This window comes from Microplitis demolitor, chromosome 1 (genome assembly GCF_026212275.2).
Source record: "Microplitis demolitor isolate Queensland-Clemson2020A chromosome 1, iyMicDemo2.1a, whole genome shotgun sequence".
Classification (NCBI taxonomy): domain Eukaryota; kingdom Metazoa; phylum Arthropoda; class Insecta; order Hymenoptera; family Braconidae; genus Microplitis; species Microplitis demolitor.
In genome coordinates this window covers 5,409,425-5,428,977 of record NC_068545.1, presented here as the reverse complement: position 1 = coordinate 5,428,977, position 19,553 = coordinate 5,409,425, and the positions used below count along the sequence as shown (strand labels likewise).

Below are 19,553 nucleotides of genomic sequence, written 5' to 3'. Positions count from 1 at the left end.
AATTTTTTCTTTTTTTACAATTTAGAAAATTACTGGATGAGTTTTTTTATGAATATGAAACTAATTTTCGTGATCACAAACGATTTTCCAAAGAAAAATTCAAATATCTATGAGAAAATAATAATATTCATAGTTTAAAATATTTAATTTAAATGAAATGTTAAATTTTTACATGAAAAATTGTTTTTCTAGTGTGAAAAATAAATTTCACTGACAAAAAAATAATTTTCAATAATAAAGAAAATTTTTCGAGTATCAAAATTAATATTTCAGCCGTGAAATTAACTTTCTATATAAAAAAAAAATGTTTCCTTAGAAAAACAATTTTCCGTAATAATGAACTTTTCCACCCGCGAAAATGATTTTAAAAGTGAAAAAAGAAAAATGTATTTTCTGATCTAGGAAATAGCAGACCCACTGATGGATCTTAAGCAAGGCATGGAGACGTTGCGGATGAATAAAACGTTCCGTGGTATTCTCAGCACACTGCTATCAATCGGGATATTCCTGAACGGAAATGAGGTGAGCTATTGTATCAGCCAAATGATATCCGTTTAATATAACGGATCCTCGAGTGTATCTATTGAAAAGTTTATATCTCGGGCTTCGGGCCAACTCTCATATTCGACCTCACTCATCACATTCTTCTTTACTCCCTCCCTCTCTCCCACCCAATTCCTCTGTCTCTCTCTTTTTCATTATTTTCACCCTGTTATTTTTTTATAGAATTTTATCCTTTCTTTTATCCATTCTTTTTGCAGGTGAAGGGCTTTCAACTGGAATATCTCACCAAAGTACCTGAAGTCAAGGACACCGTACACAAGCACTCTTTACTCCACCACCTTTGTCATATGGTGATGGAGAAGTTTCCTGATTCAACGGATCTTTACTCTGAAGTGAGTCTTTATTTTACTAAGAAATCTATACTAAAATTATTTCTTTCTTAAAAATAATATCAGAAATTTTCATAAAATTTCATTATCAATTTCAATGTATTTATTTTATCATTTACATATTAATTTTTTAGTACACTGTAAAAAATGGGAAGTAAATTCGAAAGTGATTACGGAATATATTTAAATTCGAATTCACTCGGAGTTTTTTAAAAAAATCACCCAAAATTCAAAATTTTTTACAGTGTAGATTTGATAGAAATCTATATATTGCATTTATCCTCATGGTGGGATTTCCAAAGAATTTCGCCTTAGTCTATTATAATTCGTTGAGTAGGTTCCGAAAATCCCATTGATTCAAAAGTTTATATATGTATGTATGTATATATGTATAATATAACGCGCTTTGTTGTGACGATGGCGCCCACAATTTTGAACGGATCTTAATGAAACCTGACACACTTATTCTATTAATTATTAGCTCAGCTGTGTTCAAAGATAAGCAAAATCGGTAAATTAGTTTATAAATGGCGGCGATTTTAAATTTTCAAATTAACGAAAAACGATACTTCCGCCGGTTTTTTCTTAAATAACTTTTTAACAGAAACATGAAGCCTTATTTAGTGGAAAGAATGTCATAGCTGATAAAATAAAGTAGGGGAGACCGGGGCAAAACGGCCCATCTAAGCTGATTATTAGTCTTTGTGGCTTTTAACCATCAAGTCGATTTACTCTCGTCCAACTTTAACTCAATTCACCAAAATTTTGGTGAAGCTCCTGAAAAAAATTTTTTTTTGTTTGGGGCAAGACGGCCCCCTCCGAAAAAAAATGAAAAAAAAAAATTTTTTTTTTTTTTAATTGTAAAAAAATTTCCCGCGTTATGAATGTTTATATTTTTTTCTTTAACTCCTGTATTTACTTTTATATTACTCGAAATAACCTTTTTTGATATAATACGAGTAATTTGTTCACTATTGTAGAAAAAAATTGAGTGTTTTAATTTTTTTCCAAACGATTGTTACTGTCTCTCCTGTCATGGACTGTATTCGGAATCAAAAGAATCATGGATTCAGTGTCAAAAATATAAAGAATGGGCTCATGATTCCTGTGCAGGAGTTGACGAATATTTTTCCGATATGTACATTTGTGAATATTGTGAAGATTAATTTATAATACACTTAAATTAAATTTAATATCTAAAAAAGTATTTTTGTTACATTTTAATAGTTAATGTTGTTAATTTTATAAATATATTATTCATAATGTTACATATAATAATTATAATTGTTCTGTTGGATTCTACGACAAATTATATGAAAAAATTAAAAGTTATTCAATAGAAAATAACTTAATTGATTAATAATTATTTTTCTATTGAATAAAAATTTGATTATTCGTATTTTTAACTTTTTCAAATGCTCTATTTTACTCGAAATCCATAGAATTAACCAAAAAATGATATTTCTATTAAATTAATCATGACTAGGTTATAATAATATGAAATACATTTTTCTTAGAATTTTTCAGTGGTTCATTTTGCCCCTAGTTTCACGTGTAGGGCTAAAAATGAGTAAATAATCTGAATTTGTGATAATCAAAAGAAAACAAGAAAAAAAAATTTTGGTTAATTTTTGAGGTGGACCTTCTTGCCCCAGGGGGCCGTCTTGCCCCGGTCTCCCCTATATTTTCCTTTTTTTATTTTTTATTTTACGATAATTTCTCGAATTTTAATAAAGGTTCAGAGTAACATGATTGATTTTTGTGTTATGGTAAAAATGTCATTATTATAATTTTGAATTTTTTTTACGGATGATTTTGAAATTTTAGATACTTATTCTTTAGGCAATTATCTTGATCAGATTCAAAAATTTAAAAAATCGGTTGAGTATTCACACGGAAAAAAAAGCAGTTGAAAAATTACAGTTTGTACAGTGAAAACAGCCTTCGGGGCAAAAATCTTCAAACATTAAAGCTTAAACTGTAATTTTAGAAATTTGTTATAGTAATAAAATTAACACAATTTTAAGCAGTAAATTTTACAGTTTTAAATGTAATTTTAGTTAAATAAATCTTTAAAGAATTATTTACTTTTTATTTTGAATTGTTGCTTTATTTAAAAGTTAATAGTTGATAGGTCAAACTGTAAAAATTAACATTTATTGGTTATGTATTTTTTGCTTTCTCAAATAATACCTCTTATTTATTGATAACATAAAAATTACACTGTGAGTTATCAATTGTCGAGAATGATTAATGATCTGAGAAAAATCACAGCTCACACTGTAATTTTTAAATTCTATATCTTAAGAAGAACACTACTATACAGAATAGTAATATTAACGATCGAAAATGTAATTTTAACTAATTTTATAATAAAATTTAAAATTATAAAATCTGTTTAGTATAGAGAGCTGGACAATATCGAGTTTGAAACTGTAATATTTGTTATGCCTGGATAAAAATGTAATTTTTAGTTTCAGAGCCGCAGCGCTTTACTACTATACGAAACTGTAATAAATACAGATATTTCAATTTTCCAACTGCTCTTTTTCCATGTAGAAAAAGGTGGCAATTTAAATTTTAAAATTAGTTTAGTTTTGACAGTTTTCGAGTTGAATTCATTAAAAATGCCAAATAAAATTAATTTTTAATTTAATTTTATCACGAAGTTTAAGATAAAGAAATACGAGAAATCTACTTTCATTTCAAATCCCGAACGGTCTTTTCTTTTTCTTATCTCTTCATTTTATCTCTCAATATTTAAAATTTTTTTTCCTTTGAATTTCATTCGTCAGATCGGAGCAGTAACCCGAGCGTCGAAGATTGATTTTGACGAGTTGGCGTCAAATATCAGCAAGCTTGAGAGTGAATGCAAAGCCTCTTGGGACCATCTGAAGCTTATTGCCAAGCACGATGGCTCAACAATGATGAAAGTAAAGTAAGAATCCTAATAAAATATCTATATTATATTTACACTATAAATAAGTAAATAAATAAATTAATATTTTATTGAAATTAGACACTGCCAATTCCATTACCCGCCTTCTGATAACTGTAACTCAGCTTAAATTTTTCTCTTGACAAAAAAAAATATTTCAACGCTGCTTGTCTCCCATTAAATATTCATTTCATTATTCCGTCACTAAAAATAATTCTGTGTCACTGCGGGAAAAACATTTTAAAATTTTTATTGACCATCAAAAGCTTAAATTTATCAGGATATAAATTTAATAACTATTTTTATCAACTGTTAAAAAAAAACGATATCTTTGAGACAAGAATTAGTTGTAATCTTGAGTAATTTTTATCTAAGAACCAAAAATCCTGTAAATTGTCGAGGATACGAGTTGTCCCCTGTGTGAGCAGGCCCAATAAATTTTGCCCGATTTTCCCCTCCAGTAAGTTGGCAAAAGCCCAAGTGACTCACCATTAATTACTTGAAGCTTTACTCGTTTTCTTTTCGTCATTTTCTTTTTATTTTTTTATATTTTTTTCACCATTTCTTTTTAAATTACTCAACTCCGTTGTTTCTTTATCACTTTGGCCCTTTGATACGTCATACTTCCCTCCCCCTTCCCGCCTCCCTTCTTCCTTTATCCTTCTATTGCCTTCGCCTTTACCTTTCCCAATACCGTCTTCCATTACACAATTTATTACTATTTACTATTTACTGAAACATTGTTATATTATTTCTCAACACACTTAAAATATATATTTATATATAAATTTTTTATTTGAATTATTTCCTTTGTTAACAGAATGTCAGACTTTTTAGCCGATTGTGCGGAAAGAATTATAGTACTGAGTATCGTTCATCGGCGAATAATCAATAGGTTTCACAAATTTATTCTCTGGCTTGGTATTCCCTTGCATCGTGTCCAAGACACAAAGCCCAATGAATTCTGCAGAATTGTATCTGAATTCGCGTTGGAATACAGAACAACTCGCGAACGTGTTTTACAGCAGCTAGAAAAAAAAGCAAATCATCGTGAGAGGAATAAGACACGGGGTAAAATGATAACTGAGGCAAGTATTTTTTATTTTAAATATTTATATTCAGGATATCAAAGTCTTCTATACACAGATATATATCAATATATGTATATATAGATACTTTACCCTTTTACTTTGAACCCTCTAGCTTTCAACACTCGATTTAATCAAATCCTAGATATATTTTGTGTCTTAGATCTTGCGCGTAAATTTTTTTTCATTCTTTTACTCGCCAGTTCACTTGCAAATATATATTTTTTTATCTTTAATTTTTTTTTTATTTACAGGTGGGTAAATTTCGTACGAAAGAAGATCGAGCTGACGCTGAACTGAGGCAACTTCTTGGTAGTGATATTTCAGACGTTGAAAGTATTCACGGTACTTTACCTTGGCGACGACAACGAAAAGAGGGTAAGTATTTTAGAGCTCGTTCATAAAATACGTCACGCAAAATTTTAACTTTTTAGACCCCTCCCCTTCGTCTTAAATTATAGGGCCCACTTCCCCATACATGATATATATATATCAATTAATAGTACACAAATTTATATATTTAAAAAAAAAAATTATTATTTGCAATAATAAAACTTGAATAAATTTCTTTGATATTAAATATATAAGGAAACGGATTGTGACGGACCGCAGCACTAGCACTGACGTCAAAAAAAAAAAATTTTTAAAAAACTAAACGAGTAAATATAACAAATTACTGAGCCATTATTACTAAAATATATACGTAGAAATATTTATATATATTTATAAATATAAAATGAATGATTTTCTATCGTAACGAAAAAATAAAATGAAAAAAAAAACCGAGAAAAATTTTTTAAATTATTTGATGAGCTGCTAACGTCACGTTTCTTATATATATTTAATTTACTTTAAAATTTTAAACTATCGGGAGTCTGACGTCCAAAAATTTCATCAACTAACGATTTATTTTTTTTAAACACTGGGTAATTTATTTTTGTTTCAGGACGCACACTTCTGGGTCCTATCCTGAGAGACGAAACGACCAACGGAAACGTAACGGACGGCGACGATGAGCTGCTCGAGTCATTGGTGAAGACCGCGACCAAGTGTCCATCTACGCGGACGACACCGCGGGAACGCAAGAGGACGCGAAACGCCGATCGTAAGTCTTGTAAGTGCGATCCCTGCACCCTGCACGTGACTCCATTGCGATTAAATATCATTACTTGAGTTATACTTTTAGAGTTATATTTATTATGGTATATTTTATTGATATAAATTATTTTACTGCTCTTTATAAGTTTTATATATTTATATATAGATTTTTATAAAGAGCAATGCGGTGGAAGTCACAAACCGTTGTGATAAATTTATAAAATTGCACCTTATTCGCACCCTACGTTATTCTACCCTCAATTTCATTTCTTTCTTTTTAAAAAAAAAAAAAAAAAAAAAATATTTATTCACGTGAATGGGTAAATTATAAGAAATATGAGAAATTCTATATAAAAATAAAATTATTGATTTTTCATATTTTTATAGAAATATATATTAGTTTAAAAATTATTTACTTTATTTTTAAAATTTACTAGTCATCAAGATATTTAAATTTATGAATTTTTCAAACTTTCGGTAATTTTTTAATTAAATATTACAAAAATATATGATTATTTTTTTTAAGACAAAAATTTAAAAAATTTAAAAAAACATTAAATTGAAAAATGTGTTGTTTGCTCACGCGAGTTTAAAACATTAATATTAACTCGTTAAAATTTCCATTTTTCAAACAAAGCCATCGATTAATTTTAGAGTGTCAACTCAGAGTTTTATTTCTAAGGGGAAATATCGAAAGTCACCTAAAGACTAAAATATTTATTTTGTTAAAATACCCAGAAAATTAGTATTCATACTTTTAGTACATTGCAAATGAATTCTTAACTGCTAAAAAAATATAATTATTTTTTTATTTTATTACGATCACATTTTTTATTTTAATGACAGTTCGATATTTTTTAGTGAGACTTAAAAATAAAAAAAAAATATATTTGTCCTCATGTATATCTATGTAATTGGCTACCCGTTATAAGCCTTTCCCCCTCAATCCGTAGATACTAAATCTCGAAAACTTCCCCTACTTAATGATTTTTTTGTTTTATACCAGACAGCCGGTTATAAGCCTTTGTAAAATTGTCAAAATTATAAATGGAGAATACTAAAAAATAGACAAATTAATAATGAAAATTTAGTATCTATGATTCGGAAAATAATTGAATCAATACTCAGCAAAATATAATTTATTATTCATAATTGTGATCACGAATTACATTTAAATCTTCTGTATTATTTAAAAGTTTAAATGATATACAATATATATATATATATATATATATATATATATATATATATATAATTATTGTTGTCATTAATACCTTCATCATTATAATTATTATTAGCAAAACTAAACGCACGGTAGTGTAGAGACTGAAACCCCAAAAAAAATTTCTCCTACATCCCCTAGACGAAGCCTATGACGGATAGTCGACTGTAAAATAAAACATGATCTCAAAAGCAGACAATTAAGGAGGTTCGAGCGAATCGAATGGAATAAGGATTTTCCAACTTCAAGATTTGAAAGTATATATATAAATAAGTCCTTTATGTATTCTCAAAATTTGAATATGATCCACCGTCTAGTTTTTTAGAAAAAAAGATTTAAAAATGACGTTTTTAAAGTTCTTATACACAGGCTCTTATGGCGGACAAGCTTCCGTCATGTCTTATTTTTTTCATTATTAACCTCCCAAGTTTAAGAAATAAAAAACCACATGCCATAAACTTTAATATTTTTAGAATATGATAAGATTTTAACATTAAAGTGTTACCGTTGTAGTTATTTAAATAATTCAAGTTAAACTTTATTTTTTAATCTCGTTCATCGACAGAGATGCATATTATTGGGGGTTTTCCAACGTCGCGGAAGCAGCTCAGAGAAAAAACAAAGATAGAAATACATTAAAAAGAGAGACGAGATTAGAAATAAATTTTTCCCGCTTTAATTTGAATATCGATGTTTAAGAAATTAGAACGCGTTGCTGCCACATCTTTTTATAAAACCATGAGTCAAAAATAACCAAGTAATTTCATTACTTTCTTTCATTAAATAACTAATAATTATTAATTTATGAATTCGCTATGTTACTATCAATGAAAATAATAAATTTTTGTAACTATTAAGAGAATTTAGCAATTAGAAAAATTCAAACACTACTTTGACTCACTAGTTTCACTTGAACCTCCTCAACAATTTAAAAATTCTTTTTTCAACAGTTTAATTTAAAAAAAAAAAGAAATCTAAAAATATGCACATAAAGAAAATTTAAAAACCTACAGGTGCAATTTTTAAAATATTTATTTTTAATTTTATCGTTTTCAAAAAGATTCAAAAATTATCACACGTCGGCTAACGTCAGAATCATAATAAATCAGGCTTATAACGAGTAGTCGAGGACAAAACTAAATCTACAGTCATGGGAAGACTGAATTTCTAAGAAAAATTCCCCCTACATCACCTAGACCCGGCATATGACGGATAGTTGACTATATACGATATTTGTTCACATATTGAACGAATCGAATGTGATTCAGAAATTCCCAATTTCCACATATACATATATAAATATAAGTATATAAATGAACTGGTTAAATCGGTTGTTCTCCTGCAAATCGATAAGAGCAATTTAGGCGCAACGATTTACGCGATTTACGCCTTGCCGCGCGAGTACCTTTATTCGTTCGTATGTACGTTTACTCACTCCTTCCATACATTTCCTATACATCTCTATAGATATACTTTACCTCCAATACAATATATGTTCACTCGTTCGTACATACGTACGTATAAAACCCACATGAGATACACGAAGCGAACATGAGTCTCTCTATAGAACAGCAACCTCTACTCGTTCAGCTTGATCGCTTACGGAAATTGATTTTACCCAACGAATACAGTCGTTACTAAACGACGGGGCACCCTCTTGAAAAAAACCCTCACGTGGTTACCGGCAACCCAACTTAGCTTTTATGTTCTCTATATATTTTCGTAATATTCATTTTACTTTCACTTTACTTCAAACGATAAACGTCGGTCAGTCAACCTGACGTACTTCCGATCTCGTTAATAGTTGTTGAAATTATTATTATATATATATATATACATATATATTCCATCTACCCCATACTCTATATAAATTTACCAAAAAGTTAAAAGCTCAAACCTGTCATATCGACGGTAGAGCTTGAACCCGAAGCTTTTAACCCGTGATTAATTGTCCCTCGTCACGTCAACTTACAAAGACCGTAACCGTAATTGTGTAATCCGTAAAAATTGTCCCATTTATTAGAACAAAATTAAATAGGGAGCGAAAAGTCGCGGCAAGGGATTTAGATCCTCGCAAATTTACACTAGTCGACATCAACAGAGTAAAGTCCGTAAAGTTTTAGACGATTTCAATATACAATAGACTAAAAAGTTCCTTGATACTTGAATACTTGCGATAATGGTCAATTACTGCTCTACGAGCCGAGCTTTTAATTGACAATTTAATTTTAATGGTTCCTATTCAAACTCTTCTCTATTACAAGTTATTTATTTTAATTATCAAAGACACATTTCTCCAGGAATTATTATAATTATTACTACTATTTAATATATAATCTAAGCACTAATTTACTTAATAAATTGCCCATTAGTGTGATGTTAATGGCCTGATATTATATATTTTTAAAATATACCAACGGTTGTATGAAAAATACTAAGGGGTGTGGTGATGGTCCTGATTATTTTTTTTTTTTTTAATTATTAATTATTTATTTATTAATGGGTACATGTACTTGGCTTATAAACAATTATATTTCTTTCTCAACAGTGAAACGATCACGCACCCGCGAGAACAACACGACGTCAATGGGGTACCGACCCTAAAGAAACACGCGATATATGTATTTAGTATATCTACTGTTTTATATTTTCACAACAACGAAAATTATAATTATTATTGATAAAAGGTTCGCTGGTTTTTATAATCTTTTTTTAAACATTGAGATAAAAAATAATTCAGAAAAATTATATTTTCGATTTATACGAAATTACACTGTAAGAAATTATGGTACTAATTAGTTAACGTCTACTTTGTGGATTTTTTTTTAAATTAGATTATAAAAAAAAAAATATTTTAAAAAATTACACATGTAGATTTTGAAATTTTCTACATGTGCATTTTTTTTTTTTATTGATTTGTGAAAAAAAAAATCCGAAAATTGCTAATTGTCTTCTTCAGGATCGTAAAAAATTGGAGTAAATTATGATACTGAAGTTAGACGACAATTGAAATTTTTTTGAATTTTTTTAAAAAATAATTTACGAAGATAAAAAAAAACTAAAAATTTGCACTTGTAGAAAATTTAAAAAACTACAGGTGCATTTTTTTGAAAAAAATTTTTTATATGATTTATCGTTTCTAAAAAAAATTCAAAAATTATTATCAGTCGGCTAACCAGTATCAGGAGTAAATTTGAATTTTATTTAAATAGTAATTCACTCGATCATTTGAAGTTTCGGAGTTTTTAAAAATCACTCTGCGTGCAGAGTAAATATGGAGTTTAGTTTTTTAAAAGAGCAATTTTGGAGGGATCTGGATTTTATTTAAATTCAAATTCACTCCGATTTTTCTGAAGTAAATTTATGATCCAGAAGTTAACAGACAATTAAAAGTTTTTGGATTTTTTTTTCGACAAATTAATTACAAAAAAATAAAAAATGAAAAAATGAACATGTAGAAAATTGAAAAAACTATAAGTGCAATTTTTTCAAATATTTTTTTTTATGATTTGCTGCTTGAAAAAAAAATTCAAAAATTATTAGACGTCGGCTAATTTCAGTATCATGTGAATTTCACTTCGAGGGAATCAAATAAATAAATAGTCATCCTTTCTGCATTTCCCCGGATTTACGCCACAAATTTTTTACAGTGTATGCTATAAAATTTTTTAATTTCATGAATTTTTTAGTTGATAATCAAAAGATTTTCTTAATAAAAAAAAATGCTGTTTCTTTTAATTATCTAAATAAATATGACTATGAATGTAGCATCCATTAGACAAATTTAAAATTCTTAATAAATAGAGTAAATAATTAATAAAATTAAATTTTTAAAAAATGCGCATTTAAAAAAATTTGTAATTAATAAGTGCATTTTTTATAAATATTTTTTTTTAATTATTTATATTTTTAAATTTGATGTCTGCTACACTCACACTCATAAATAAATTTAAATTTTCTTCTGTTGAGAACTTTATTTTTCTAATTAAATATGTAATTATTTCAATTAATTTACTCAGAAAATATTGATTTTTAAAAAATTATTTTTTGTTTCAGTGTAAGTAATTAATTTTTGTTTGATTTTGTTTTTATTTCGACGGATATTTTTTTAACACGTGTGGATTTTTTTGCATGACCTTAAAAAAAGCATTTTTCATAAAAAATTTTTTTTTTCATTTAATATTATCTCATTCCGTAAAATAAAAGTGGGAGAATTGTCACAATTTTTTTTGCTATAAAATGTAGGAATAAATTTGACATTTGAATTTTTCTTTGAAATTCAAAACTTATTGAATACTTTGTATGTCACATAATGAATATAATATTCCCGACCTTAATTTGCTATGCGAGAAAAAATATGAAAATTTTTCGACTAGATATGTTTTTTACTATCTGCTGAATATATATTTAAAAATATTTTTCCTCGAAATAATGTTGGTAATTATTTTTTCTGAGTATGATTTTGAAATAACATTTTAATCTCTTACTAAAAAAAAAAAAAATTCGAGGTGAATATGAGTGAAGTTTTGTTTAATGGATACATTAATTAATAACAACACGGCTTTAGTATTTAATATTTTTTTGTTTATGCTAAAAAAAATTTCATTTATTTGCTTATATAACGCAAAGGAGACTACGCAGTGCTAGTGCCCATCAATGGAAATGCAAAATAAAATAAAATGTTATATAAATATGTTTGTTTTAACAATTTAAATCTTTAATAAAGGATTCGCGGTTCTTTGTTTCGTGAATAACGAAGCAAAATTTTTAAAAAATTAAACGCGCTCGGAAAATTCAATATTTCGTTATTTTAATTTTTTAATTTTGATATTTACACGGCTTGTAATTTATACAATAATTATTTACTATTAATTATTGAAATAAGCAGCATCTCTCCCTAGAGGCATTGTTTCAATTTTATTTTATTTCATACACAAAATAATATATAATATATATATATTAATATTAAGAGGTGGCGTTTCGTGATTTTTGATTTCCCATTTAAATAACAGAAAAGAAAATTTTTTTAGTTTTGAATTTTTAATCACGGCAATGGCTCATCGTACGAGTAAACCCAGCATACATTTTTTTAGGGAATTCAAAGCTCTACAAAAAAAGTCTCTTATAATTTTTTGATAAATCCATATGTTCAAAAGTTATTGGATCTCGAAGTCAAGTTAGAGTAAATTTCGAGATCTTTTTACTTTTCCGGCGAAACTATCGGACTTATCATAAAATGTCATTAATATTTTTTGTAGACAATTTTATTTCCTACAAATTATCCTTGATAATTTTTTTTTAAATTCTGCATTGTTTTCTAGTTATTTCCATTTTAATGACAAGTTGAGAAAATTTAATTTTTAATAAGCATCCTAATCTATATATATTAGACTGATTCAAAAAAATCCGCTATTTTTTTTCTTCGTCATTATATCGACAATATTGTTGGAAATGACGAAAAAGATACTGTGAAAGTTTGAGCTCTTATTATTAATATTAACAGCTGCCGCATCGCAATTTTTTATTTCCCGTTTAAGTAACATGGAAAAATTTATTTTTTAAGCTTTGGAATTTTGTAGCTCAGGGTGGGACCAATACTTTTGAATGCTAAAGACATATTCTTATGAGAAATTTGACGCTCTATAAAAAAGGTGTCTTATAATTTTTCGATATTTTTATTTCTTCAAAAGTTATTCGAAGTTAAAGTTAGATTGACGATAAATTTTTACATTTTTTAAATTTTTCGACGCAACCATCAATTTTTTCGGAAAATTTTATAGGACCTTTTTTGTAGAGCATTTTATTTTCTATAACTTATCTTGAAGAAAATTTTCGATATTTTTCACAAGTCGTTATTTGCAATTAACTGGAAATGTTCTTAAAAAATCTAAATATTGTAGCTTAAAAGTAATTATATTGAAATTTTCAGTTAATTGCAAATAATTTACGACTCGTGAAAAATATCGAAAATTTTCTCAAAGATAAGTTATAGTAAATAAAATGCTCTACAAAAAAGGTCCTATAAAATTTTCCGAAAAAATTGATGTTTGCGTCAAAAAATTTAAAAAATGTAAAAATTTGTCGTCAATCTAACTTTGACTTCGAATAACTTTTGAAGAAATAAAAATATCGAAAAATTATAAGACACCATTTTTATAGAGCGTCAAATTTCCCATAAGAATATGTCTTTAACATTCAAAAGTATTGGTCCCACACTGAGCTACAAAATTCCAAAGCTTAAAAAGTAAATTTTTCCATGTTATTTAAACGGGAAATAGAAAATTGCGATGCGGCAGCTGTTAATATTAATAAGAGCTCAAACTTTCACAGTATTTTGTTTCGTCATTTCCAACAATATTTTCTATATAATAAAGAAGAAAAAAAATAGTCGATTTTTTTGAATCAGTCTAATATATATACATTATATTTGACATTAATTACATAACTAAAGGTATACATACAATAACTTATCGATTGCGTTATCTGTCTTGTTATCACTATTTCTCTACACACTATTCATTATATTCCTATTCATGATTACATTACATACATACATATCTCTCATCTCTCTCTTTCTCTCTCTTTATATATCTCTATATATACACATATAATCTCTATTCTCTATTTTCCTCGACAATTAATATCCAGTAACCCACAGAGAGAATAGAATAGTAAAGAGCCAGCAAGAGAGATAGGACTGAGCATTGTCACAACGTCAATCGGATTAACATGTACGATTTGAGAGAATAGTTAAATGGTTTGGTTTACTTTGTTACATAGTACCGACCCTAGCTAATGTAACAACTCAGAGTGCTCATACACACGTCCATAATCTACCGATTGTTGTATCATTAGTCCAATTAAATGTAAACATACACACATTTAAATTAAAAAATTACTTACTCTAATTTATGTGTTCGCGACAACGTAAATTACCTGAGCCGCGTAATCAATCTAAATCCCCGTTTAATTCAATCGTAAAATTATGTTTTTAGTTAATTAAAATCCACTATTCTATGTGATTACAATTTTGTATAATAAGATAATTAAATTTCCTTTTTTTTTTTTTTTAATCTGTATTTTATTATTAATTAAATCCTTTATAGAAGCTGTTACGCGAAATAATTAGGGTTTAATTTACATAATTATTTTTTATCTTAAATATATATAGGGAGTTTACGAGGACGCTGAGAGTATTATGGAGAAAATTAAGGTGGTATGAGTTAAGAAGGTTTTAAACATGAAAATTTATATAAATTTGTATCAAAGTAAAATATATTTTTGGTTATTAAAGTATAAGTAATGCGCTCTACTGCTCTCGAGTACATAAAGAATTTATAGATGTGTAATTAAATATATTAGTTAATTTAATTCGTTTACGAGAATAAGAATGTCAGCTCATTTCATAATTCGCTTCGATAAATTCCCTCTTCATTTTTTTTATTTAATACTTTTACTGTTAATTATAATTTTATTTATTCATAGCATTCTTTTTTTAAAATTAGTCATCCGTATAAAAAAAAAAAAAAAGTGAAATTATGAATCGGGATAATTTTGAATTTGGAAAAAATTTTTTTTAATTTTTTAATCATACATATTTTGATATTTATGCAAATACTTTAGTTTGAATTTTTAAAGACTAAAAGAAAAAATTTTTTTTCAAGGTAAATATTCTTGAGTTAAAATTTTTTTTATTTAATTTAAATAAATTAATCGTTTGAAGTAAGAAATTTTTGTTAAGAAACTAATAATTTATGGTGAAGACAAATGATACGGAAGTAAGACGATCCCGAAGTTAGCAGACAATTTTAAATTTTTTGATTTTTTTTTAACAATTAAATTTGAAGAAAAAAAATAAACTAAAAAAATGCGCATGTAGAAAATTTTAAAAACTACAAGTGCAATTTTTTTAAATATTTTTTTTTTTCATAATTTATCGTTTTTTAACAAATCCAAAAATAATTAAACGTCAGCTAATTTATGATGCTGAAGTTAGCCCACATCTAATAATTTTAGGACTTTTTTTGAACAATAAATTATAAAAAAAAAAAATTTGAAAAATTGCACTGGTAGTTTTGTAAATTTCCTACATGTGCATATTTTTAGTTTTTGTTTTTTTGTAATTGGTTTATTAAAAAACATAATCCGAAAACTACTAATTGTCTGGTAACTTCAGGATCATAAGTTAGCCGACGTCTAATATTTTTTTAATTTTTTTAAAAACGATAAATTTAAAAAAAAAAATATTTAAAAAATTGCACCTACAATTTTCAAAATTTTCTACATGCGCATTTTTTTAGTTTATTTTTTTTTTTCATAATAGAGTTAAAAAAAAATCCGTATATTTTTAATTTTCCGCTAACTTTAGGATTATCCTAAAAAAGTGATTTTTTTCCAAATTTCTTTTTATGTCAGATTGGAATAAAAAAAATTTCAAAAATAAATCATTTTTTTTTTTCAAATTTAATAGCTTCCATGCTTATATTTATTAAAGCCTTTACATAAAATTTAAAAATTTTTTAAACAATAAAAAAAAAATATTCCAATTAAATTTAGTTTTTTAAAAATCAATTGGCCATACAGAAATAAAATTTTTTTTTTATTTATTAACAACTCAAAGAAATTTTTTTGAATGAAAAAAAAAAAAAGTAAATAGTCTACCAATAAAAATAATTAGAGATCTGTATCAATTGGGATTCAATGTAAACAAAGGAGAATTTGATATTTAACTAGAGTACATCAGTAATTATGTACCTTAAGGTATATCTGATATGAGTACGATATATATTATAGCTGCATCAATTACATCGGATTTATACTCTCCAATACCGCATATATACTAACAGTACATAGTGTACATACTCTACAAACCCCTTACTCTTCTCTTCTCTTCTCTTCTCTTCTCTTCTCTTCACAAGGGAGTAAATTTGCATGCGCGTATTCAGTGAGGCTGTTCATTTTTATACTGCAAATCAAAAGCATGACTGCTTGCAATAGTTTACCTCGGAATATTTAAATCCCCTTTAATTGATTGCTTTCAATATCTTAACCTTAGTGATTTGTGTTTTACACTCATATATTTATAATTTTTATTATTTTATTGTAAATTTTTATTTAATTTTATTTTTTTTTAAATTATTACAGTGCGTAGGACCTTGAAGAATGGACTGTCAGAAGAAGAGAAAAAACATATTGCAGCATACATCAAGGGCTACTGATTTAAATAATCTTTTTAAAATATAAAAAAAAAAATTACTGTGATATAATTTTTATGAATATTATTATTATAATTGCGCCATGGTGCCTCAGGCAACGCTAACGAGATTGAATAGCCAGCAAACTACTATTTAAATTTTTAAAAAATATAATAATATATATATATGTATATTTCCCATTACTAGTTTCAAAATTACTTATATTTTTATACGCCCTTTTGGCTTTAGTCACTAAGTTTAAAATCAAAAGGGAGTGTAATTTTTTGTTCATCATCAATCGTTTTGTAGATTTAATTAATACGATCGGACCTCGTTATAAGACTCATTCTCAATCGCAATAAGACTAAGGAACACTACAACTAAAATCGCGATAAGATGTATATACATATTATGGTGGTCGTTAAAAATTAAATTTTCTCAAGCGCCCTAAAAAAAAGCTTCTTTTTAGTGAAAAATACCTGGGGAATTTGGTTTTTTCTTTTTAAGGAGAAAGAACACGTGCCGCAGGCCGATCAAAATTTATTTTTCGATACAATCAAGGTTTTTTTAAAATATCTCATGAAATATGCAGATTAAAGGAAAAAATCATAGGAACAATTTTGAAGGAAAATAAATTCTTGACAAAAAAGGTAATATTCATTTTTTTTAAAAAATGTGTATTTATGAAGATATTTTAAAAAAACTTTTTTTAGATCTGAATTGAGCGTTTTAAGGATTACAAATTTTGAAAATAATATTTTTCTAAGTATATAGAATCTATAACAAGCATTAATGATTGATATTTTACGAGTTACAACGTTGTCTATATTTAAAAAAAAACGTTATTTTTAATATTCGTAATTCTTTAAATGCTCAATTGATAAGATCTAAAAAAGTTTTTTTTAAATATCTTCGTAAATATACATTTTATAACAAAAATGAACACGACCTTTTTTGTCAAGAATTTGATTTTCTACAAAATAGTTCCTATGACTTTTTCCTTTAATCTGCATATTTTATGAGATATTTTTAAAAAACCACAATTGTATCGAAAAATGAACTTTGGTCGTCCTGCCGCACGTGTTCTTTTTACTTAAAGCGAAAAAACTAGATTCCCCAGGTATTTTTTCACTAAAAAGAAGCTTTTTTTTGGGACGCCTAAGAAAATGTAATTTTTAACGACCACCCTAATACATATAAATAAAACGTGTTAACCAGGTAAATAAATTAATAGTGTTCCTCGTAATAAAAACGATTATTGATCTTTTTTAAAATTCTTTTTTTAAAATTCAAACTTTGGCGCTCGGAATTTTAATTATAAGAATTTTATCCCTTAGAGCCCGGAACTAGTCTTACAACGAGGTCTTGCTGTACCTAAAAATTAAAAAAAAAATTACAGCTTTAGAATAAATCTACAATACGATTTACGTTTAAAAAAAAAGTTCTACGTTATTTTGGTTTTAACTTTGGTAACTACAGCCAAAAGAGCGCATAAAAATATATGTTTTTTTGGAGTTAGTGACACGATATATATATATATATATAACTAGGACAAAGCGACGAGCGAGATTCTCTCGTTGACGTAACAACTTAACGTTTATACTACTTATAATTTGTACTACTTGTACTACTGCTACTACTTCTACTACTACTACTGCTATTTGATGCTACAATCCCAGCTATTACTACTTCTGTCTACCGTAAATGTCACTAAAGATTATGACGATGTAGCTTATAAATTTAATATATAATTTTAACGATTTAATATTCAATTTTTATTTCATCTTTTCATTATTATTTTTTTTTATTTTAAATTCTCATCTAAGATTTATATTTTTCAAATTAAAATTTTGGTAATATTTTAATTTATATACGATTGATATTTAGAAAAAAAAGGGGGTAAAATGGACAGCTTAAAAGTTTTTTAATATTGGGTATAATTTTTTTTATTAAAAAAAATATATGAAGCTCTTTTATTGAATGCCATATGTAATTTGATTTTGATTTCTATATATAGATATATATATGTACACATATATATGGTTTCAACATTTATATAATCGATTGCACCAAATTGAATATTTTTTGTTTGTCTACTGAAGTGACTGTGATAAATGGAGAAGAAATGAAATCAAGTGTGAGTCCGTTTATAATTTTTTTTTTCTGATCGCAAAAAAAAAAACTTTTCTTAACAATTAATCAAATAATGGTTCAAAACGGACGTTAATATAAATATATAAATAATAAATGTAATTGCTTAATTATTTTGAAAGTGTACTATGTAATTATTATTGATTTAATATAACTATAATTATAAATAATAATTATTTTTATTTAAATTATTGTACGGATGTTTAAATGTTTAACGAGTGATAAATAAATTCATTTAAAATTAAATCCTTGTTTTATTTATTGCGATTATTGTGTCCAATTTTTTTTATATTAAGAATTTCAGTTGTCGCAAGTGAATTTTTTTGTCTTCAAAGAGAAAACATTTGTGGGAATATTTGAGAGAATTAATTTTTGTATACATATTCAAATTATGGTAATTAATTATGCTCACTTCCGGTAGATTTGTAAATTTTTAATTTGAATGCATATTTTTTTTTAATATTAATTTAATTTTAAAATGAATTAATTTTTTCCAGCGTTTTTTTTTTTTTTTTTTTTAAATAAAATTAACAATTTATGTATATATAAATTTATAATATTTCGCGGCAATTTAAATACACAAGTTAATTTTATTCAATTAACAACTTCCTGTATACTTTCTCCTTGAATTAAAACCACTGAACTTTCACATTTTCAAAAAAATAAAAATTAATTTCCTGCAGTTATGAAATTTATGTGAATTTAATTATTTTAATCGAAATACTATTTACAAAATTAATTATAACTTCCTTTGAATTACCGCTGAAAATTCCCGCGGTTTTTTAATTTAAAATTTTTTACTAAAACATTTGTCAAAATTTTATTGAGTTATCAAATCAAGTGCCAAATTTATTAATTATTGTATCATTCTAGTCTTGTTATTTGTACTTAACTTCTGTATTTAGATGTAAATAAATAAATTGTGAGAAGGGCACTTTAATATATTTCACTTGCTAGTAGATAAAACCA

At 26.4% G+C, this 19,553-nt stretch overlaps 1 protein-coding gene across 7 annotated transcripts in view; it reads left to right on the top strand.

The window, feature by feature from the left end:
* The window catches only part of LOC103576860 (FH1/FH2 domain-containing protein 3), a 167,818-nt gene extending 149,023 nt beyond the window's left edge, over nt 1–18,795 (top strand). For 3 of the 7 annotated variants that reach the window (XM_014444913.2, XM_014444918.2, XM_053741670.1), the window contains 7 exons: nt 403–522; nt 762–896; nt 3,689–3,831; nt 4,652–4,919; nt 5,174–5,297; nt 5,866–6,033; nt 16,384–18,795. In XM_014444913.2, the coding sequence (XP_014300399.1) occupies nt 403–522; nt 762–896; nt 3,689–3,831; nt 4,652–4,919; nt 5,174–5,297; nt 5,866–6,033; nt 16,384–16,457 (1,032 nt within the window). In that variant the 3' untranslated portion in view covers nt 16,458–18,795. Of the gene's footprint in view, nt 1–402; nt 523–761; nt 897–3,688; nt 3,832–4,651; nt 4,920–5,173; nt 5,298–5,865; nt 6,034–9,787; nt 9,927–16,383 lie in introns of all 7 variants that reach the window. The other 4 variants (XR_001345409.2, XR_001345411.2, XR_008404178.1 and 1 more) reach the window with 3 other exon arrangements.
* The last annotated feature ends 758 nt before the right edge of the window (nt 18,796–19,553 follow it).